Source organism: Sander vitreus, chromosome 23, assembly GCF_031162955.1.
Source record: "Sander vitreus isolate 19-12246 chromosome 23, sanVit1, whole genome shotgun sequence".
Lineage (NCBI taxonomy): Eukaryota > Metazoa > Chordata > Actinopteri > Perciformes > Percidae > Sander > Sander vitreus.
Window position 1 is genome coordinate 6,617,898 of NC_135877.1, and position 23,287 is coordinate 6,641,184.

Genomic DNA, 23,287 nt, shown 5'->3' on the forward strand with positions numbered 1-23,287 from the left:
GCTGCAACAGAAAATTAGCATAAGCAAAAGAGTTAGATGAGAAGATAAACATACGTTTCCTCTCTGCGTTCAATACTGAGAAAGTTCTGTTTTAGACTAGCTTAGCACAAACACTAGATATGGGGAAACAGTTGGCCTCATTTAGGTAGGTTCCAACAACTCCCAAGCTGTATAATTTAGATGTCTGTTAATGGTGTAGAAATTAAATAAAAAATGAAATGGCTTTGTTTAACAAGCAGTTAGTGCAGACATCCTGTCCTCATACAGTAATTGAGCTGTGTCAGCTATCGCAAAACCGAGTGGACAGTTAATGTATTGGTACCTCATAGCTAGCAAGACACTGTTTGTAGATAAGAAAGTAAACAAGATTTTTTTTATGTTGCTGCAAGGCATTTAAAAAAAAAAAAGTTACTTTTGATAGAAGCTAGCCGGTTTAGCCTGTTTCCCCTTTGCGTTAAGGTGAATGTGTTAGCAAACAGAACACAACATTTACGCATTGAGGATAAACAGAGCAGTATTAGCATTCATTTGGAGTTGTGTTTGTTTTCACCTGACAATGTAAGTCCAATATTTACTCTTCTTTAGGCTCTATTTTGCTCTCCACCAACTCCTGAGGGAAATATTGGGCTCTTTAGCTTTTAAATGCTCTACTATGATAAGCTAGTTGCTAACTTTGTCTGCTGTTTGCTGCTGGGCAAGTAATGTACAGTGGGTCTATGAGAACTTAACTAAATGATTATCAAAATAAAGTTATCTTCATAGTCATATTGTCAATTTTACAAATGTCTCATAATTGATATGGTGATGTTGTGTTGATGTTCAAATGTAGCATGTGTGAATTTGGCATTTATATAGCTCTTGTATAAAGCCTGGAGAAGCCCATGTTAGATAAGAAATAGATTACTTTCATAACTCCTTGATTTGCCCAGGAACAGCCGTTAGTGCTCCAGCCACAGCCAGCCTCGATACACTGCCGACACCTGAAGGTAAAACAAATGCTATCACCGGCGATCAAGATCCACATCAATATAACACTTTTATATGAATCACAATTACTTTTTTGTGTTGTTATTATTTAAATTATTATTTTTGTGATTGTTGCGGGGAAAAATCCTTGATTATGCGGCATGTTTTTTTTAAAAATGCGATGGAATATGCGGGATATTTATGCAATTTTATGCGATGAAATTGCGGGAACTTGCAAAAACTGCGGTTTCATCGTGGCTTCATCGCGGGGTTTGCAGCTTTTCGATGATGTTCACGTCGCGTAATTACGTCACTTCATATCGTTCCCATGGCAACAGGGGAAAATGGCTGCTCTTGTGTGAAGTACACGCAACATTTTTCAACTTTCTGCTAAGATATATGAGACTTTTTTGCAACGAAAATGCGGAATTATGAAATCATGCAAGCCCCGCATATTTTGCACGGAAATCTGCAATTTATGCGGCGAAAGTGCGCCGTATTTGAAAAAATGCGGCCCCCGCATAAATATGCGGACTTTGGCTGATTAGGCATTGAATTATGCGATCGCATAATCGCGTTTTTCTGGAGGGACTGTTAAATAGATTAGATTTCTTGAGAATGGTTGTGGACTTACAGGATAGAAGTTGGCAGTCCCTTGATTTCAGAGCACTTGGTTAACTTCAGTTGTTCCAACAACTGCGTTGTCCCAAGTGTAATTGCTGCTGTGACTGCCAGGCCTGACATGCAAATTATACATTGAATACTGCAGTAAGAAACACTTGAGGTCATACTTTTCAGGGATACATGTTAATGCAATGCAATATATACTGTGAGGCATCTCAAATTTGTCAACTAGTAGAGATGCTGCATATTCCACACCAGGCCTTTATCAATGTTTTTTTGTTTGTGTTGTGCTATTGTCGGCATGTTGCAAATCACTAAGCATGACTGCTTAGTGGAAATATAGAATTTGCCCCTGTGATAATGCTAGTTTTTTTTTTTTCCTCAAAATATTCTTTGGGCTTTCAAAAGTCACTGACCTCCAGCAGTAAGTGTGCTGTCAGAGACAATGCAGGTGCATTGTGGGAATTGTGGAGGAGGGCCGTCTCTGCTACAAAGCACACTGGAACTTACAGAGAATTGACCGGCGAAGTTAGACCGCGCCTTCTGGCCCAGACTCAGATGTGTCTGGATGTTAAGCGTGATCTGAGAAAGGAAGAATGTGAGTGTTTACAAAAGAAAAGAAACTAACAGTCACAACTGAATATAGTTAAAAGCCTGTACGTAATCTTTACCTGGCCTATGCCGTCCTTTACAACTTTGTAGGAAACCATTTTCTGTTGGGAATCATCAGGAATGGATAACCAGTCTGAATCTTGGCAGTCATCTTCAAATGTGCAACTAGGAGGAGAAATTATGTTTTAACCAAGTTCATAGTTCTTTGTAGGTGTCACCTGCTGATGTTGTTCCTGACCTTCTTTTAGTGCTGCACCAGACACAGTACGGATCCTGTGCAGACCAACAGTCCTGCACATTTGTATATGTGCTGCACTTTGACACAGGTACACGCTTCATCTACAAAACACAAACACTTTGAAAGTATGGAATACATAAGGCATTGTACATTCAAAACAAGTATGTTTATACATGTACAATGCACCCACCTGGTTCTGAAATGGCAGGTACACGTGTTTAAGATCTACTTGATCCAGATGCATTTTGGGAAACACTTGGCGGTCGTCAGAGGCCCTGTAGAGCACCCTGGGGCAGGTGGTGTGATAGTTCTTGTCCACAGCAAGCTGACAACAACAACAACAACAACAATGTAGCTTTGTTATGTTTGCTGTGTTTCAGTTTTAGCTGCAAGGCAAAGCTGTACTGGAGAGAAAGGCTTATCAATATACAGTAAAAAATAAAACCACTGAAATTATGATTTTGAAATCATAATTAAGGTCACCAGCTAAATTGATTTAATTAGATAGGCTGAACACACAATGTGCTTCAGCCTATCTAATTAAATCAATGTAGCTTTTTCCAGCCACTGAAATGATTTCCATCTATGAAAAAGTTATGCTGCTTCTGGAAAGTACCCACCATCTGTATCTGCAACTTCTATAAAGAAAGAATGTACATCTAACTAGAGCTGTACCTGATAATGGCTATATTTCCTGCTACAGGGCCTGTGGTGACTTCGCAAAAGCGTTGCTTAAAAAAGCTCAAAACCCCTACACATACAAATGAATAACTGGAATGAGGTAAAATACATTATGGTTATTAAATAAAATAGTTACAGAAGCATCTTTAATTTATTTTAAATGATCTGTATAATATGTAAAGAGTAGCTATCACTGTTACTCAGTTACTTTGTTTGGAACATTATATGTTTTTGAATGATTGATTTCCATTAATGAATAGAATACATATCCATAACTTTTTTTTATACACACCTTAATGAGCCGCCCATCTCCGGTCCCAATGAAGAAAACCATCCAGGCCTTCTGTCTCACTGCCAGCACAGAGGTCATGGAGTTCTGCCTGAGGAGCACTGCCTTGGGCTTCAGAGTCTTTGGCTGAGAGACAAAGAAATATTACTTTGAAACCAAAACTGTATTTATGGAATTCTAAAGTGAACAGCTTCCAGATTAGACAAAAGGGTACTGAGAGCACTTCATGTTCAAATGTCACTGTTCAAAGCTTAATTGGATAAAGATTTAATAGAATGATTTGTGTGCAGCTGTCTCCTTCTACAACAGTAAGGACAATTGAAACCATTAAATCTATTTAACCCTCACATTAGTTGACCTCTCATGTCTCTCAGACATTAAAACATTTCAACATCTCGATAGAATATCAATATGTTGCCCAGCCCTAAGAAGTCTACAAAACTTTGGTAAATGTCTGCCTCTATATTTTGACATTAAAGGAATCTTTGAGTTTCTGTTCCCATGCACAATCAATATTTAATTTATGAGTACAGTAATATAATAAAGTGTAGTCTTATTGTTTTTTTCTTCAACTCCATATAGATTTTGTCATAACTTTATAACTTATTAGAACTTCACAGATCAAAATCAGGACCAACCGGCGGTCTTAGCCTGTCAGTGCCGCAGATACTGCAGAAGTCTGGATCTGCATCAGTGTCTCCAGTGAGAGGAGGGCTGATGTCAAACAGTAGCAGCTCTGTGTCGGTGGGTCCTCCGTCCACACTGAACACGCCGCTCCAGAGCACCGGCGGCCCGCCCGGGATCACGGAGGAGGCGAGGAGTCTGCTGCCTTTACCACCATCAGAGATGCTGAGGGTCGCGCCCCGCAGCGACCTGAAAGTCTCCGCTTTGTTTGTTTTGCCCTGGAGCCAAATGAGACGGACTCTGTTGCTTGTGTCACTTGAGGGCAGGTTAGAGAAAAGATAAATGGTTAAACTGATCTGAAATCCATCTACAAACTCCGCACTGCCTGTAGGACAACGTTTGATCACATCGGAAGAGAACTCGCCAATATAGGAAAATATAGCTCCGTGTTGCCTGTTATCCGTATTAATAAGTTTTACCGCTTCTGATTCCGAGGAGCAGCTGCTCTTTGTGGATTTGTCTTCGTATATCTGTAAGGCAGTCATAATGTAAGTCTCGGTAGTTGTCTCCTCCACATTCACCAGGAAGCCGATGGATGCGCTGCTGCGCCTTAGGGATCCCACCTCGATGTTCTCCATATACTGCACATTTGAAATGTTCTTCAGGTCCAGCACCTCGCAGTAACCGCACTCGATCACACCGCAGCTGATCAGAGTTCCATTCTCAACAAAAGGCAATAACATGTTGACGCTGAAAGTCGCGTTCCGCTCATCCGTCTCAGAAACCCGGGAAAACTGCGCGTCTATCTGACACCCGGCCGTCAGGATTCCTCTCTGAGTCAGACTCTGGACCAGAGTCAGGTCGTGGCTCAGCTGGTACAGCGTCTCCGCTGTAGCGACGTAAACAGTGTCGTCGGCCACAGCGAAGTGACGGATGTCTCCATCAAAAGTGAAGCCTCCATTCTCCTCCAGGCACCGAGCCCGTTCTCCCCAGAGAATGAACAACAGAGCCGGCAGCAGGATCATCTTCTTGCAGTGATGACAGCAAAATGCTCACACATAGACGGTCTTCATGGCACTCTGCTCTCCTCCACAGTGTCACTGGTGTCGTGCGTAAAAGCGCAGCGCGTGTCGGTTGAAATGTGCCAAGAAGTGGATGCAATTCGCGGAAGCGCGCACAAAGAAATAGCCTAAAAAAAAAAAAAAAAAGATGCCTCATAAGCAGTTTGTAGTTTTTACATCCATGCATGTGGCCACGGTGATGTCACTATAGCCCACTTTTAGCTCGCTTTATAGTTTTAGTTCTGGTGTAACACCAGTCTAATTTACCGCGAGTTTGAATATGCGGAGAAAATGTGAGTGCGCTCACGGACAAACCAGATGAGGGACGTTGGCAGTAAGTAAGAAGTCTGCAAGTCCTAAGTTAATGTCACATTTCGAAGTTTCAAAATCAGAATCAAAAGGTATTGAGAGCACTTCATGCTCAAATGTCACTGTTCAAAGCTTAATTGGATACAAATTTAATAAAATTATTATTTTTGCGCAGCTGTCTCCTTCTACAACAGCAAGTAAAATTGAAACCATTAAATCTATTTAACCCTCACATTTATCAACTTCTAATCAGCTGAAATGTCGCCGGATGGACAGGTGACAAATGTAGAGCGTTGGTGTCTGATCATTTACTACAAGGGGTGTCATTACAGTGTGTAACAAGCACAATTTAGTGACGCATTGACAAGGGATTGGGACCAAAATCAAGGCCAACTTTATTAATGTAGCGGCAGCTGCACCTGGTGAGCTAACATATCCGGAACTATACTGTACATATTGTTTCAGCTAACGTAGGGCCTATCATTCATCCTAACCAATGATAGTCATTCTACAACATGGCTCAGAGAGTGTGTGCTCACCTCTCTGCCACCTAGAGTAACCTGCTTGTATTAAGAAACATGTGGAGCTCTCCTAAATTTAATAGATAGTTTCCATTATTAAGTTGCAAATAGGAGGTCAAGTAATGTTACATTTTTTTATTTATTAAGTTTGCCAAATCAACATAAATGTTGAACTGTACAGGTTGCACTGGCAACATTAGTACAAAGCACAATTTAAATCCCATGCAGGAGCAGAAAAACCTGACAAGTTTATTAAATGATTTACCCCATAATGATTTCATTGTTCTGATGGAGTAAACCAGTAAGTAAGTTGAATTCCAATTGAGCTCAAGGAAAGGAGGAGTGTCTATGACCAGCAGAAAAACAACTATCAGGTTCTCTCTGACTTCATGATATTGAACATCCAATTGACAATCATTTTTAGCCATACTTAAATAAATGGTGATGGGGGCATTTCCGTCTAAAAAAAAACGCTTTTAGATCATAGTAATCACGTGCAATGTGATGTTTAAATGGCTAGATTTCCTCCTTGCGTTTTAGCTTCCGGCCACTAGAGGTCGCTGCCCCCCCTCAGTGTGGAGATGCAGCGGCATGCAGCAGCCGGTCAGAGGCAGCAGAGTGTCGGGAACTCCAGCAGCTCCGCTCCGTATATTATTTCCGTAGATTTCCACTGACACTCCGTTTTAGGGATTCATTCATTCCAGTCAGAGCTGCTGTTGGGTCTGTCCGGAGGGGATCTGCCCATCCATCCACGCGTCTGTCCATCCAGCTGTTTATATCCCTCCTTCCATCCAGCTGTGCGCTGCGCGCTGCGTCCGGGAAGGTCAGACGCATTATCTTTGATCGGCGGACCTGACAACTTTGTGTTGTTTATTTGTTAATTCTTCTCTTCCTGATCAGCGTTTCATCACCGCGAGATTATTGCTGCGTTCAGCGGTCGCTGGTGAGTCTTCCTGCCGGTATTTTCATGTGAGGTGCGTTCCCTCCGGACACAGCACTGCAACACTGGGGTGTGGAAATGATCCAACCCGTGGTTAGTCGAGAAGGTTTAATATTTTACTGACAGTATGAGACCTTTAAGGAAGGTTATGCACTGTCGGATTCTCTCATGACATAAAATAATATTTTTATGATCTGGTGGACATATTCAGCTATTCTGTTTAAATTAAATGGGCTTGATATTCAACTGTGATACGTTTTAGTGTCTCAGTAATCTTTGTTCGTTTTTCTAAGATGAACAGTGCTGTAACATCTGAAAAGTTTAACTAATCTTTCCATTTGGGCTGTTGTATGTGAACAAATGGTTTTCTGTGATACAATCACAATATCTCCAGTTCAATCTTCATGAATATGCAGTTTGATTTTACTCTGCTGCTTGATCACCCTCCACCTTTTCCTATTGAGTTCGAGGACTTAATTGGCATTCATGAGCAGCGCTGAGTGTTGCATAATAGCCCACATCTCAATGGGATTTAAGGTCAGTCCACACAAACCGGGTCCAGGGGACTCCCAGGGGTCCTGAAGGAGGTTGTGGGTGGGATGCCAGCAAACATGAAGATGGAGGGAATGAAGAGTCGATATGATTACAGAAACTTCAACATCCTCTGAAACAACAAGTTATAGCGACTCTCAGCTGACATGCACATCTCAAGATGAAGTGCACATTGGTCGCAATGAAGGGAAATGCTTATACTTACAGTGGTGGAATGTAAAGTACATTTACTAACTTAAGTTCAATTATGAGGTACTTGTGTACTTTTCTTTTTATATTACTCCATACTTCAACGCCACTTACTTGTTACTTTGTAAAGTGAGATTTTACATAGACAATAAATGATCATAATAAATATGATGCTGTTAACACAATGCATACATAATAGTAATACAATATTTACAAATCATATATAGCTCTGGAAATGGCCTTTCTGCATAATACTACTTTTAATGCTTTGAGTTTTGAGTGGTAGTAGCGCATGAAGCAGTGTTTTTATGAGTGGGTCCCCATATTGTTTGAATGTAAATAGAACGTTTGTTTAACTCCACCGGGCACCATAACTATATTTTTGTTGCAAATACTTCTGTACTTTAACTTGAGCAAACATTTGAATAGAGGATTTTTACTTGAAAGTATATTTTACATTGTGGTATTTCTACTGTTACTATGGTAGGATTTGAATACTTTTCCCACCTCGGATGATTCACAGAACAGCTTGTTTTCCTCCCTCTGACAGTAGAGGAAGACGAAAACTTCTCAGACCGGAGTGCTTGCGATGAAAATGTTTGATCAAACAGGGCCAAAGTTTATCAGCATGAGGGCGGTCTGACAGAGACCTGCCACCTCTGGCTGAAAACACTAGCAGGGAGTAGGACAATGTAGGATTCTTTCCCCTACTGGTTTCCCCCCAGAGGCAGTGCACCAGTTCACTGTATGTATTTAGATGACAGGCCTGTGGTTTGCAGGCTTTGTATAGCCTGTGGTGCAACAGGTCTCCTCCCATGGTTTGGAGCTCAGAGGTCTGTAATCTCCCTGAACCACAGCACCACCACTCAGATTCATTTCTCAGGGTAAAAATGACACAAACCCCAGCTAGGCACACAGTGGAAAAAATATATACACGTGCCTAGTTTGACAGTTTGGATGGGGTCCCTGTAGAGCAGATGTCTATGGGTAAAAAAAAGATTAATTATAGATACTAGAGAGATGGCAGGTTCATTTTTGGTCCATGCTCTGGGATTATGACTATTGATCTGATGTTTTCAGTTTAAGTCACAGAGACACTTCAGGTATCGAGAAATGAAAGTAGTTCAGGGGCGCTCCGGTAGCTCACCTGGTACAGCGTGTGCCCCATGTACCAAGGTTCAGTCTTTACCGCAGCGGCCCGGGGTTCGATTACGACCTGCGGCTCTTTGCTCCATGTCTTCCCTCTCTCTCTCTTCCCTGTCTACAACCAGTCTATCAATTACAGGCAAAAATGCCCCCTCAAAAAATAATAAGTTAAGAGAAATTAAAGTAGTTCAACATGATGAAAACAAAGCTGTACTGTACCGTTTGGCTGCAGTCTGAAAAGCAGCACCAGTTCTTTTACTTTGCCAGTTGTATTGCAAGTTAGCCATTACTTGGAACAGTTGAAACTTGTTTTCTGTTTGTACTGTATCAGCGGTTACTGATTTTTGAAGTTTGTGCTAATTTTGTAACACGGTTACTACTTTTTGTGTTTATTGTAGCGACGTTGTTTTGAATGCGTCATTCATTGTGACGATAGGTGTAGGTGTACATACATTGTTTTGTAGACCAGACTGGTCACTATTTCATCAACAGTCTGACTCATTTTATTGCACACAGAGAGAGACGACTACTCTGGGATAATGATGCAACAGCCACTTCAGCCTCACTAAAGCCGTTTATCCTGCGACTTCGTTACACGACTAAGATGTGTGAGTGTGCGTGCATGAGAGAGAATCAGGATGGTGGGTGGAGGCTATGAATGGCAAAATGGGAAGAGGAATGACCGTGTCGGTGGGGAGACACTGATGTGTGTGCCTCTTCCTCCTCTCTCGCTGGTGCTTCCCTGCTGCTCCGTGCGAGAGCGAGGGAACACTGGAGTGCGTGTGTGTTCACAGTAATATGTGTGAGATGTAAAACCGATAGAAATCAAGAACGTAAAAGCGAGATACGAGGCAGGAAGAAAGCTGAACAAAGTCTGTTATAGGAAAGAGCTGTACAAGCTGTTTATGTGGGATGCTACACTATATAATTTATATTCTGTTTACAATCTACAAGGTATTTCCAAGAAATGACTGAAGACATTCCCTCCACACTCTTAGTGGTTGAGTCCACCTCAAACCCTCCATCTTTCTGTAGCTGTCTGTACAAATGTTGCAAAAACACTGTGCATGGGCCTACTGATTTTAGAGACCAACATGAAATAAGATTCAGGCAGAACTTGCAATTTTCTCCTTTACAGACACAAGTTTTTAGTTGGTCGTTGGTTGTAATTTCTAATCAATATGCAGCAGTTGCTACTTGATAGGAACCATCTGACCAGCAGCAAATTGGCGAAACTTTCTGCATGGTAGATGAGAAATGCCTAAGGTGTGGGCGTGATTTAGGCACCAACAGATGTGTTTTGAACCTGTTCGCAGCTGGATTATTGGATATTTTTCTTTAAAGGAATAGTTCGACATTTAGGGAAATGCGCTTATTCCCTTTCTTGCCGAGTGTAAGATGAGACAATGTATACGACTCTCATGTCTGTACGCTAAATATTAAGCAGCTGGTTAGCTTAGCATAAACACTGGAAAGAAGCAGCTAGCCTGGCTCTGTTTGAAGATAACAAAATCTGCAGCCCAACACCGGACCGATACGTTGTAGGTAGGCAGTTTTTGTTACCTTTGGACAGAGCCAGGCTAGCGGTTTCCAGGCTTTATATTAAGTTAACAGGCTGCTGATCGTGGCTTCATATTTAGCATACAGGCATGAAAGAGGTATGAATCTTCTCATCTGGCACTTACTAAGAAACAGCATTAGCATATTTCCCAGCATATCTCAAATGTCAACATTTGAATGACAGACTTGTCTCCCAAAACGGTTACAAATTACTGTTGTAAAATAAACACAATTCATGAAGTTACAGCACTCTGGTTGAGGTTTGGTTTAGGCACAACTTGAGCAGAACTTGGTAAGGGTTAGGATTAGGGGGACTTTTGTTGTCTTAGTTACAATAACCATGTGGTTCATGTTGGGCAACGATTGCGGTCATCCTAAAAACCCGTACACTGATGTTTCCCCAAGTATTTTTTACGGCTGCTAGAAAACTTTGTCTCTTCAACGTAAAAATGACACTGTTTGGGGCACTGGCTGAAATGATTCTCGTTGTCGTTTTTCTTGGTAAAACAGTCTCCAAATGTACAGCATGTGGCACCGTTATTGCTAATGCCATAACCAAGGTGGCCCTGGGGAACTTAAAAGATTACCAAGCTTTAGTTGTGGCCTACACTGCACGGTTAATTGTTTCACCTCAGGTGGAAACGACTGTATGACCAAGCTCATAAATGTTCAAAACACCTCAAACTAAACTGGAAAGACAGAACAAAATGTTACCGTTACGGCAATTAAAATTACAGCACCACTACAGTATAACGCACTGTTTTGACTGTGCTGTCTGGCGGAATTGTGGCGTCCACATTAGTCATGATAAAAACAATATTTAAAGAGGCTGACGGATGCCATGATGGCCCTTGCTGAGAGAGAGAGACAGAGATTGATGATCGACCTCCACTTGAGCCACACGAAGCGGCACACAGCCACACCATATACGGTCATGTGTGTGTTGGTATAAAAGGGAAGAAGTTAGCTTTAACTCCGAGTGTGTGTGTGTGTGTGTGTGTGTATATATGTATGTGGTGTATATGTATGTGTGTGTGTGTGTGTGTGTGTGTATGTGTGTGTGTGTGTGTGTGTGTATATGTGTGTGTGTGTGTGTATATGTGTGTGTGTGTGTATGTGTGTGTGTGTGTGTGTATATGTGTGTGTGTGTGTGTATATGTGTGTGTGTGTGTGTGTGTGTGTGTGTGTGTGTGTGTGTGTATGTGTGTGTGTGTGCGCGCTGCAGTGGATGAAGACGCAAGGTGCTGGAAGTTTGCCACTTAATAACTTCAACAAGTGTGAAGCTGGCTAACACGTCTCTGGCACCGACACACAGACATTTTCAGCTTTTATTTAAGCAGTCTGTTTTCGTTTTTCTACCATTTTTCTTTGCTATATCAACACGGGGATGAGTGAAGAGATTTTCTTGACAGCTTCTGATGATCCATCATTTCTCAAACATGGCTGACACTTCAGCAGGCTATTTATTGGCTCTCACAACTGCCAGATATGTTTGAAAGCCAGTTTTCCGTCGCATTTGATCACATATTGTCTTGCATTATTGTGTGCAACACAATACAATTAATTATTTTGGAATTACTGTTACCTTTGGATTGCCAGATATTCTGTGCCTCTTGATCACATCAGACTTTTTTGTTGAGTAGTTGTTTGACAAGAGAAACAAAAAGATGTTAATATGTATTATGATATGGAAGAAAAAAAAAACGCTGTAAATGATCAGAGCCAATGGAAATCTGGATTCTTAGCTGTCTGGCAGAAGCAATCTATATCTTGCCAAAACATTAGCATGAAAATGTCATACTGTGAAGAGAATGTTAGGCAAACAGCATTCACCTTGACCATCATGCAATTTCCATTTCATCCAAATCGGCTTTTAACTCTTAATCCACGTAGACTTTTCTCAACCCACAGAAGAGTACAATTTCAGCTGAACCATTAGCATCATGTTTTCATCCAACAATGGCAGCACTACAATGTCTGTTCACCTGCTCTTTGATGCATTACGTGCACAATCTGAGATAGTGAAGCACTGATCTGACATTCTGATGGATGCAGATTCTGGCAGGTGTTCAGTGTCAGTACTAACAGAAGTTAAGGGACACCGTAGACCATAACATGCTAACTCTTTTTTTACGTTTCTGTCGAGTACAGATTAAACAAACAGTAGTCATAACCCTATTTGCAGACACTGGAGTCTTGTCATTACTGTGAGGTTGCTAGACAAACAGTGGTGAGACCTGGAAGTGACTGCTCCACACACAGCTGCTGTAAAACCACATTGAGTATGTTTACATGCACACCAATATTCCACTATTTTCCGAATTTGACAATATTCCGAATTTGATACAGGTCATGTAAACAGCATATTCCAGTTGAGTATTCCGAATAAGGCCTTTTTCCAAATATAGCATTTTCCAATTAAGATGTGGTATATTCCGGTATTATTTGGGTTTTAGAAGCATTCTTTGGACATGTATACAGCGCATTTGGAATATGTGTCTCAATCAGGGTTTTTACCGCAGTTTACAGCTTCTTGCCGGTTTATGGCTTATGGTCAGCTCTGTGCGTTGTTATGGTTGCTACCAACCAGCCAACAGTTTGCAAGTCTGCAGACCCGATAAGAAGGAGAAACACAGCTACTTTTAAACATTATCAAAGACTTGGATATCAACAGGTTTTTGGATATGCGCACACATCGCAACACCGTCCTTTTCTATAAGCTGGTTGAAGGAATGAAAGAGGGAGGCTGTGTTCGCACGGTCCAACAAGTCCACCACCAATCATATTTTGCACAGCTACATGTAAACGGGAATATTAGTTGAATATTAATTTTCATTAGCCATGTAAACAGTTTAGTCGGAATATTGTCTTTTTCGGAATAAGGGCTAAAACCGGAATATTATGTGCATGTAAACGTAGTGAATGTGACGTTTTCATTCTCCATTTTTTGTACAATTAGTGATTTAGTGAGCTTTCGAGGAGATGGACCATCTTTTCGAGGATTTTGTTACCTTTGGACATAAGCAGGCAAACTGTTTTCAGTCCTTTAGCTAAGCTAAAAGGGTGCTTGCGATAGCTTAATATTTACAGTACAGAAATAAGAGTGGTTTCTAGCTTATCATCCAACTCTTGGCAAGAAAGCAAGATGCAATCAAGTGTGTTTTTGTTGAATTATAAATAAAAGGCAAAGCTTTCGACTGTGGCTTTCAATGTTTCAGCCTCATTATGGGTAACAGTAATCTCTATAAACAGATACCTGCATATGAATGCAGAATATGTAGGCAACAGGACAGGATTTTGGTAATGGAAGCGTTCTGGTTTCTGATTTATAGTCCCAGTAGTATTGACCAATCATGTTTGAGTGGTCTTTGGTTGCATGCAGGTAAACAGTCCGTGTGGAGAGTTAAAGAGGCGGAACCCATTGACTGAAATACAATCTCGGAACCCATCAGCTATCTTCTGAAAATGATTTAACTTAAAAAAAAATATATATATATATAATTATTTGCATTCAAATGCAGAGGAACAATCCGTTCGTAGACGTCGTCTCTTATTGCAAGTTGCTAATTAGACTGTAAAGGACTGCCACATGGAAGAGTTAGTTATGGCCCGAATATCCGCTGTCTACACGGTAACCCCCGAAACATTGGCCGTTGCCCCCAAAGGCTAAATCATGGTCAGACCGAAATATTGGGATGACATGCGTCTCTACTGTTGTATTCTAGTTAGGATTTTCTGTTCTGAGACTGCAGCACAGTACAGCTCCTGAGGAGGTTTCTTTTGTAGTTTCACAGCTGAGCAGTGGTTCAAATCCATGACCCTCCATTTACAAACACACTTCTTTAAGCTGCCACCACTGAAAACATTCAATAAAAACACAAGCCTCAGCCTGGTGGGTTTGTTCTTGTATTCTGTTTATGGACATGCACCATTCTTGAGCCTGTGAATCCCAGGATTCATCTGGAGTCATTAGGACATAGATTTTAATTAGATTGTATTTGTTGTCTGCTTGTTTTTGGTTAAAAGTTGGAAGGGCCACCAGTAGAAAAACAGAGTGTTTGAGGCAGAAGTTTACAATTAATTACCTGGTGAGATAACCTTGCAGTTGGTTATTTTCTCATTAAACAGACCTGTAGTTGTTTAAACGGGCTGTGTTTTCCTTTTGAATAACTTCAGCTCTGTGCGTGCGATATTCTATGCTCCCCTGCTCTCTCCGTCTTCTGCTAATCTTCCTGTCACATCTCTCACGCACCTGCATGAAAAATTGTTGTTAGGAGGTCAACAACTCCCCGAAACGGACTGACACCGCTGTGTCTGTACTACATACTTAAAGTAAAATGTTTTTCACACACCAGACTGGTATCTGTTCTACAAAGGAAGGTTCATCTGTTCCACATTACTGTTCACATGTGAAAATATAAACAGACAAAATTTACAAAAATATTACTTTAGGGCTGAAATCAATACAAAATGTATTAGTAAGAATATACTTTTCGGATATATATATATATATATATATATATATATATATATATATATATATATATATATATATATAAATATAGAAATGAGTTAAAGGGAATGAGGGGTAGGAAACTTTACAAGCTTCGGCTTCATCCTGCTCCTTTTCGGACACGTTTTTAAAATTAGAAATTGTAATAGAATTTTTAATATTATTTGCAAACACTGTATGGATATTGTTCCTTTTCCTTTGGTGTGTTGCTACACAGTTTTTATTTTATAGACGTGTGTGTGTGTGTGTGTGTGTGTGTGTGTGTATATATATGTGTGTATATATTATATATATTATATATATATATATATTTTTTAGGGCTGTCAAAATAACGCGTTAATTTCGATTAATTAATCTGAGAAAAAATAACGCGTTAAAAAAATAACAGATTAATCCATTCCGTATTGACGTTTGACCCGGAGCCATTCTAGCCCCATTGGACTGTAAAATGAAGGAGGGAGACGAGAATGTTCTGCCTGGATCATTAATTGGAACATTTAATCTTCTTCCTGCCAACCCTGGCTACCGAAATCTGGTGCCACCGATATGTCTGCGTTCTCTCTGATGCTCTGAAACAGACGATACAGGCAACACAAACACTGCTGCACATGACGCTAGTTAACACTATACTCAACAGCAGCTAACGTTAGCCTACCGCTAGCTAGTAGCTGGATTAAACACTGTTAAAATGCTGACAGCTAACGCTAAACGGTGTAAAGTTTGACTGTGTTTTACTGTAGAGGATTCAACGTAACTCTGCAGCTGCCGTTGGAGAAACAACACAGACGGTGTGTTCAATGAAACTGGTAAACTACAGCCTCGTGGTGCATTTGAAGTTATTGTAAATGTCCATTTCCCATCTGGTGGTTGTTTTTGTCGTTCAACAGCAATTTACTAGTGAAATAAGTTATTGTTATACATTATTATTAAATCATTTAATTTTGACCATATGGCCTTAGCAATAAACAAGCCGTTCTTTAATGTCACCAACTGTTGTTTAGTACCCTTTTTCCTTTCTTTTCTTACTTTCTTAAAAAGTATCGGTTCAGGCACCGTTAATTATGTATGTGATTAATTTCGATTAATTAATCACAGAGTATGTAATTAATTAGATTAAATGTTTTAATCGATTGACAGCCCAAATAAATAAATACATTTTATATATATATATATATATATGTGTGTGTGTGTGTGTGTGTGTGTGTGTGTGTGTGTGTATATGGATAGATAGATGTATATTTGTGTATGTGTGTGTATATATGCATGTGTATGTATGTATATGTATATATGGGTACATGCTGTATGTGTATATGTATTTTTAGTTTTGTTCGAAATAAATGAAATGATCTGAGCAGAGAGGCGTTTTTGTATTTATGCATTAATCCAATGTAGGAAACAAAAACTTTAATTACTAACAGTTTTTGTCCATTTTTAAAATTACAATTTATATTAATTGATATTGAATAAGCCCCTAAAGCCCCTGACACACTAACCGGACGGCTGGCCGTCGGCAGAAAAGGCAGTCGGACTGATCAGCCGACTCCCCGAGGTCCAAAAAGTGCCTCGGAACACACCGAAGCGACGGTGTCTTGAGCGTGCGTTTTGCGCGTGCGCGAGACGCAATACAAAAAATGAAAACCAGAAATGACAACGCGTCACGTGGGTCTGGCTTCTCCAGCTGATAGTAATGGCGGCTTGTTCGAAACACGATCTCGTATTTTACGAAAATAGTTCACTGAAACGTGTTTCTGAAAACATTTTAAGCGAGAAATAGGCCATGCAGTTGCTGAATCTGTCTTCATTTCAGATCGACAAAGGTCAGTTTAAAAGAATTTCATCAGATTTTGAGAGGCGTTCGTCACTCATCGCGCTCGTTATTTCCGGGTTAGCACTCCACCAATCAGACGACGGCACAGAACACACCGAACAGACTAACAGACAGAGAATCAAGCTTAAAAAGGAGATACAATTTCCCCTCGGAAGCGTATTTTGAGTTCTGTATATTCAAGGCAACAATTATTTTTCCTTCAAGACGTACTTCAAAAAAACTAATTTGTATTACAAAGGTAATTTCTAGAAGCCAGGGTTGCTTTGTTCTGATATACCCAACTATGAGCCTTTTCAGTCCAGTCATTCATAGCCTGACACTTAGCCTGCTAATGTAAGTCCTGCAGCTTGCTGGAGGACACTGAAAAATCACTATGACTCACAAATAGCAGTGGGAGCTGAAAGTAGAAATACCAGCAAAAAGAAAAAATACAGCAAAATGTCATGTGCAAGTGTTGCACTGTGCTTTAGCATCAAAACTACATTCTAACATCTAAACTTGTCCTACATGTTTCCTCAGACGCTGCAAGGATGAATGGCTGACCTCGGAGCTCACTGATTGGTTTGCTGATCTTTGCTGGCCGCAGCTGCTGTCATGGCCAAAAGCCCGGAGGTGAAGCTAGCCGTCTTCGGCAGGGCGGGGGTGGGCAAGTCAGGTAAACTGCTTTGTAAAGTATTCAAATATTTTAAACTTTTGTGTAGGTCATAATGTAGTGTCCATCTTTCTTATTCTGTTCATTCAAAGTTCCAAAAACTACAAGAAAGTTGTCTTTGACTGAAAACTGATTTGTACCCTTTATTTTGGTGCTCAGAATGATCATAAATTCATTTGCAGGCAACATTTAAAAGACTTAAACTTGGCTGCTGCGTATCTGCAGGTTTCATGTTGTATTTTGCCTCTTTCAGCATGACCTTTGCTTTCTAATGTTTTCCTCCACCATCCTGTCGGCATTTTTACACTCGCCATAATTTCTCCTCGAGCATAGTTTCTTTGCGTATTCAGCATTACAGTAGGTTGTTTTTGGTCTGGCTTAATTACCTTCACTCCCACAGATAAGTCAGTTGAGTCATTATCATTTGGTTTCAGCATTCCTCTATAAGCTGCGGCAGCCTGGCCTCAGCTGTAGGTTTTCTCCAGTAGCTAACACAATATCGCAGACCATATGTTTCCTGCCGGCTGCAAATCAAGACAGATTGCTTCTGTGTAGCAATCAGCTGTTGGAAAACATGCTTCGGGAGCTCTTACATGTCGAAGGAGGCCATTAAAATGCCTGAGGAGGTCAGGTCAAGTACTGTACTGAAAAGTATAATGACTGCAGAGTTCATAACCTTCGTCTGAAAGGAGTGTGCTTGTTAAACATGGCAGCGAGGCTGACGATGTGTGACATGCACGTCTGAAACCTTGTTAACCTTGTGTTGACTTCGGTCACATTGACCCGTTTTAAATTTTTGTTTTATATCAGAAAATATGGGATGTAGAAATAAGCGCTGAAAATGTGTAGAAGAAAAATTTAACAATTTAAAAAGCGTGAAAAACGTCGAAAAAATAAGTGTTTTTTTTTTCAAGGTTGACAGGAAGACAACACAACAGACATTGAAGCTCCAATCTTCAAAATTTTGCATCCACATTTCCTTCCCTTGCTTCCCTTCCTCGTGTCTTAGTCCGTCCCACCGAGGAAGCATGGGAGAGACGCATGGCAATCATGCTAGGAGAGAGGAAACAAGGACATTTGTTTTAGAGGGATGAGATGTCCTTTCCTCTAAAGCATCACGTGAATTCGTCAGCTGTATGGGCAGAGTTAGCAACGGCTTTCAGCTGCACGGTTCCCGGGAAGCGAACATTTTTTTTGCAGGATGGTAGGGGAAGATTCATGAATATTCATTAGGGAACTCATCCCTGAATGGCTAGTACTCGTTGCCTGCTCTGGTTGGGTTGGTTAGGTTTAGGCAAGAGGAGGGTTATGTTTAGGCAAGAGGAGTGGGATTGGGGTTAGGGTAAGAATGTCAGGGCGAGCCAATCAGGGATGAGTCTTCCCCTACCATCCTGCAAAAATTGCTTCCAGGAAGGCTGCTCTTGTGTTTCCTCTCCTCATACAACATGGCATCATGACTTTGCGTAAACATACACGCCACTTTCCTAAAGCCAAATGGCGTGTTATCTGTACGCATTTTGAGCCATCCACGTGTTAGTCTACACTGTATACAGTGGATGTAAACATACATACCATGTGGCGTCGCCATGTCGCGTGTTATCGCGAGAACGTGCCGTACTATTGCGAGAACAACGTCACACGCGTGTAAAAAAAACTAAAAACAAAAAAAAGGGTTGGGTTTAGGGAAAGAACATTGGGAAAGGCTTTAGTAACACTAAAAAACGACAAAAACACGACGGTGACCAACGTCACACGCTTAGGAAAACAATAAACGGTTGGGTTTAGGAAAAGAACATTGGGGAAGGCTTTATTATGTTAAACAACGATTATGCGTCTTGATAACATGCAAAAATGGCATACGAATTGGCGTGTCATACATACGCCACTTAGTGAGATCAGTCTGGCTCATAGCTCATCAGAGATCCTTCCTTGTTCCTTGGGGCAGAAATAAGAGCTTTGAGACGGAAGACAGAACGACTTTTTTCTTTTCTCCCCAGTTTTTACTGTGATTTCCTGCTCTATGGCTGCTAACCTTGTGTTCATTTAGAAAAACTAGAAATGGCTGATTAGGTTATTGTTCAGGATTCAGGCATTTCTGTACGTCACTGACTATTTTTTTAAAAGCACTGCAGTGATTTGAACACTTGCAAGAGCATGTTCACCACATAGTCTTTATCGGCTCGCTGGAAAATTGTCTCAAAACCAACTCCCTTTTCATGTGGACGGTTAATTCATGCAGCTCTGCAGTTGCCTGATCCTCCTCCATCAGTGGCATGCTCGTTTTAATGCACAAAAGCAGACACACAGCAGGATAGTAGTCATTGTTGTCACATCTGACGCTACATGTAGCCCTGGTGATCCCTTTAACAATGAACGGCTCTCATCTAAACATAGTACTTTAGTGGAAGCCCACGGATGCTAATGAATCAGCCTTCTCCTCAATGGACAACCATCAGGATTTACACTCCCACTTCATGCAAAATGTGACGGAGAGGAAAACATGTTTTGACCCTTCTGGTGTGTTAGAGTCACTCTTTTGTGGTTCATAAATCTGTATTAGCTGTACTTTCATTTCAGCTAAAGATGTTATATGCCTATTTTAAACAGAGGACCACCTACCTAACCCAGCTGAAGTGTCCTTGAGCAAGATACTAAATTCCTGCTACAGTAGTTCTCTATCTGAAAGTTGACCACTTTGTCTAGGTGGTATTAAATATTCCTTTTGTAATAAGCAAAGTCTTGTTATACTTTATCTAGTTTATATCAACGACGTTTCATTTCCGGGATTGATTAGGTGCTGCTGGAAATTCCACCGGACATCCCTCATTTTCAGCCGGATGTCGGTTACCTTCCACTTTCTTTGTGTTGGCATTCTAAACTTTGGTCGATTTATGAGGACTATGGTTAACCGTTCTCAAGATATATCGAGCGCCTTCACGTAAGTGCCAAGCCAACGTTAATTTGCCCAAAACTTCCTGTGAGCGGAAAATGAGGGCTAAAGTCCTGTAGTGGGAACTTGCCATTAGATACAACGGTGCTTTGAGCTAAATGCTAACGTAAGCACGCCTATATGCCTACAATGACAATGCTAACATGCTCAAGTTTAGTAGGTATACTGTTTACCATGTTGACCACCTTAACTTAGCATGCCAACAATTGCTAATTACCACCTAACATAAAGCACAACTGGTCAGACAGACATTGCCCTCTATACCCCAGCGCTCTAATGCTCTTTTAGTGTCCTATAGATCACATCTGCATCCATCACACACACAATGATCTGCAGTATATGTTGTGTCAGAGGCAACTCCACCCTGGCAGCAAAAATCTGGCCAACTTTTTCCCGGGTTCTGTATTTTTTCCTAACTTGTCAGCGTTATCATAAAACCACCAGTATTTGTTTTGAACAACACAAATTGGCCAAACCTATCGCATTATTTATAACAAAACACAACAACAACATTAAGAACAGTTGATTCACCTTGGGAAAAAAATGTGTTCATCCATCTCAACTTTGGACAGCAGTAAGTGTGCAAGTGAGATGGTGTTCATGTGATGCTAATGTTTCTTATTTTAGTTGGACTTTAAAGTATTTGTGCTTCAGTGGTGATCAGTCACATCCAGAAGCCGTTTGCTCCCCTGCTGGTTGGAAAAAATGTGTTCCTAACAAGCAGGAACAGACCTGCTGGGTGTCCTGGCGTCATTGGGGAGTTTGCTGGGCCCTTTGTGATGGTCTGACCTGGACTCCTACAGAGCCATCCAGCCCTAATAAAGAGCAGAGTGTATTAACTTAAGTTGGTTGTCCTGGCACTTTTCACTGTTTTGGTTTATTGACTCAGCGGAGGCAAACTGGGGTTAGGAAATAAAATAAATTTGTCCAATTACTGTACCTCCAACTTGGTCCCTGCTTAACACACACACACACACACGTACACAAGCATACACGCACAATGAGTTGATCCCAGTAAATAAAGTAGCACTGGCGAGGTTTTGAGGAGTAAGTTGAGTGAATACTCTGTGGAATTAACATTCTGTAATACATCTGTAACCATTGTCTTGTTGATGCATATCTGAGGAAAAACATGACAGCTGAAAATTCACTAGTTGATGCTGGACTGCAAAAATTCCCTCTGCTCTACGGAGAGTTTTAACGTCTTTCAGATGATGTTTGTTTTATTTTTTATTTTATTTAACCTTTATTTATCCAGGTCAGCCGACGGAGAACAAATGCTCATTTGCAACGACGACCAGTCACAATCACAAAGTTACACATTCGTCCAGTACAACCACAGTCTGATTTATTTTTGGGTCAAGGGCCTTGCTCAAGTGCACCTCAGTGGTGGTAATGAGGGACGGACAAGCGCTCCTCTTTCACTTCCCCACCCAAATTTATCTTGTCTAGCAACTTCACTATTTTGATTCACTCTTAGCCTGCTGTACCAACCCGGTACACTACCTATTAGCACCAAACAGCATGCCGACAACGTTAGTGACTATCTGGTAAACATAGTGGAGCATTTAGCAGCTAAAGAGTCAGATATTTCCCTCAGGAGTTGGTAGAGACCAAAACAGAGCTAAAAAGGAGAATGTATATGGGGCTTACATTCACGAGGTGGACAGAGACACTACTCCAACTGAATGCTAATGTAGCTCAGTGTCTTCTGGGGTTGTAAATAGGCAATGAACTGAAAACAAAGTTGTGTACATTTAACATTACTCACTGAAACATTATGTGTTTATCCCCCAGGTCTTACAAACAGGTGGAATGCATTAAATGATTGCAAATATTGCATGAGAAAGGTCTCATGCAATGTTTGCAATAATTTAACAAAGTACGAACTTAACGTCATTACTAATAAAAACTGACAAAATGTTAGTTACTACCTTGCTTTCATCTTATTATATGAATCTGGCTGTTTATTGCTGTAAAAACATTGGCACGCATACACATTCACATAGTGAATAGTGGCCTTTAAAAGATAGTTGGATGTTCTTTTGGGAAATGAACTTTATGGGGGGCAAAAAGCCGGCTCGTAAAACCTCTGGTCTCGTCGCTCCTTAAACATTCCACCTCCTCCCCTCAGCCTGTCTGACAGCCATAAAGCAGAACAATAACAAAAGGAGTTGGCCAACATGTGTCCGACTCAGAAATACTACTGTTTACCACCTCCAACGCCGGGAAGGGAGCATGAATCTGCCTAATGGACATGTCGGTCTGGAGCATGATGTAAACAGTCATTCAGAGGGCAGTCAGGCGAGGCGAAGCCACAAAAACAAACAACACTGGGCAGACTGACAGCTTCTGTGTTGGACTGTGTGACGCTAAACATCCTAAAATCCTACTGTGGCTCTTCTGCCCTCCACTTCTTACTGACCAAACTGTGAAAGCTGATCTCTTCCTGAAATTAAATCTGAAACAGATACTTTAGGTTTTTATACTGGACGAAAATAAAGAGAAAGATCATATTCCTTTGCCATAAAAGCAATAAGTGAAGTGACAGAAGCACCAGTTGGGTCTGCCTTTTTTTTCCTGTTCATCACATAAAGTCTAATCCTTTGCTGCAGGGAAACGCATTACTTTCACTTTACCGCCGCACTCCTTATTTGCATTTTTTCTGTTGACGAGTCACTGCTGTGTCACAGCAGTTAGTAAGAAACAAGACATTTATTATTATGAAAATGGCTTGGATTATCAGTCAGTTCTGGCTGAGGAATCTACGGTATCTGAGGTGAGTAAGGTACCAATGAGGCTGAGCTTTCTTTTTTTGTCAACGCTTAATTTATAATTTGTAGATTACATCCAATCTCTTCCTCCCCTCCCCCTACCACCAGATCATGTCGAGACAAATCCCCAAGGCTCTTTAGGGTTTTGTACAGTACGAATGGAAAAGTTAATAAATAAACAAACGTGCATCTTAGTTACCTTGTAGGAGTTTCTCCTAATGTCAGCAACTGATTTTCAATTTGGTATAAATTTCCATA

General features: G+C 40.8%; 2 protein-coding genes and 1 long non-coding RNA gene across 7 annotated transcripts in view; 1 reads left to right on the forward strand and 2 right to left on the reverse strand.

Moving 5' to 3' along the window:
* Positions 1-1,992: 1,992 nt before the first annotated feature.
* Positions 1,993-2,505, reverse strand: LOC144512090 (uncharacterized). Its single transcript, XR_013500963.1, has 3 exons — positions 2,441-2,505; positions 2,262-2,367; positions 1,993-2,172 (listed from the first exon to the last, which is right to left on the reverse strand). It is a non-coding gene; the product is annotated as an uncharacterized LOC144512090 (long non-coding RNA).
* Positions 2,506-2,537: 32 nt separating this feature from the next.
* On the reverse strand, positions 2,538-5,178 carry LOC144512440 (plexin-C1-like). The gene is made up of 4 exons (XM_078243201.1): positions 4,049-5,178; positions 3,414-3,536; positions 2,620-2,765; positions 2,538-2,541 (listed from the first exon to the last, which is right to left on the reverse strand). Exons 1-4 carry the CDS (start codon positions 5,057-5,059, stop codon positions 2,538-2,540), a joined length of 1,284 nt encoding a protein of 427 aa, XP_078099327.1. The 5' UTR covers positions 5,060-5,178.
* A 1,354-nt stretch (positions 5,179-6,532) lies between these two features.
* rerg (RAS-like, estrogen-regulated, growth inhibitor) overlaps positions 6,533-23,287 on the forward strand; it is a 47,314-nt gene continuing 30,559 nt past the window's right edge. The window contains exons 1-2 of one of the 5 annotated variants that reach the window (XM_078242737.1): positions 6,533-6,868; positions 17,173-17,308. In XM_078242737.1, the coding sequence (XP_078098863.1) occupies positions 17,248-17,308 (61 nt within the window). In that variant the 5' untranslated portion in view covers positions 6,533-6,868; positions 17,173-17,247. Of the gene's footprint in view, positions 6,959-17,172; positions 17,309-23,287 lie in introns of all 5 variants that reach the window. The other 4 variants (XM_078242733.1, XM_078242735.1, XM_078242732.1 and 1 more) reach the window with 4 other exon arrangements.

Coding starts and splice junctions, on each gene's coding strand:
- LOC144512440 (XM_078243201.1), bottom strand. CDS start 5,059: ATGATCCTGCTGCCGGCTCTGTTGTTCATTCTCTGGGGAGAACGGGCT. Junction 3,537..4,048: donor CTGACAGGCTAAGACCGCCG/GTTGGTCCTGAT, acceptor TTTGTCTCTCAG/CCAAAGACTCTGAAGCCCAA. Junction 2,766..3,413: donor GAGATGGGCGGCTCATTAAG/GTGTGTATAAAA, acceptor TGTTGTTGTCAG/CTTGCTGTGGACAAGAACTA.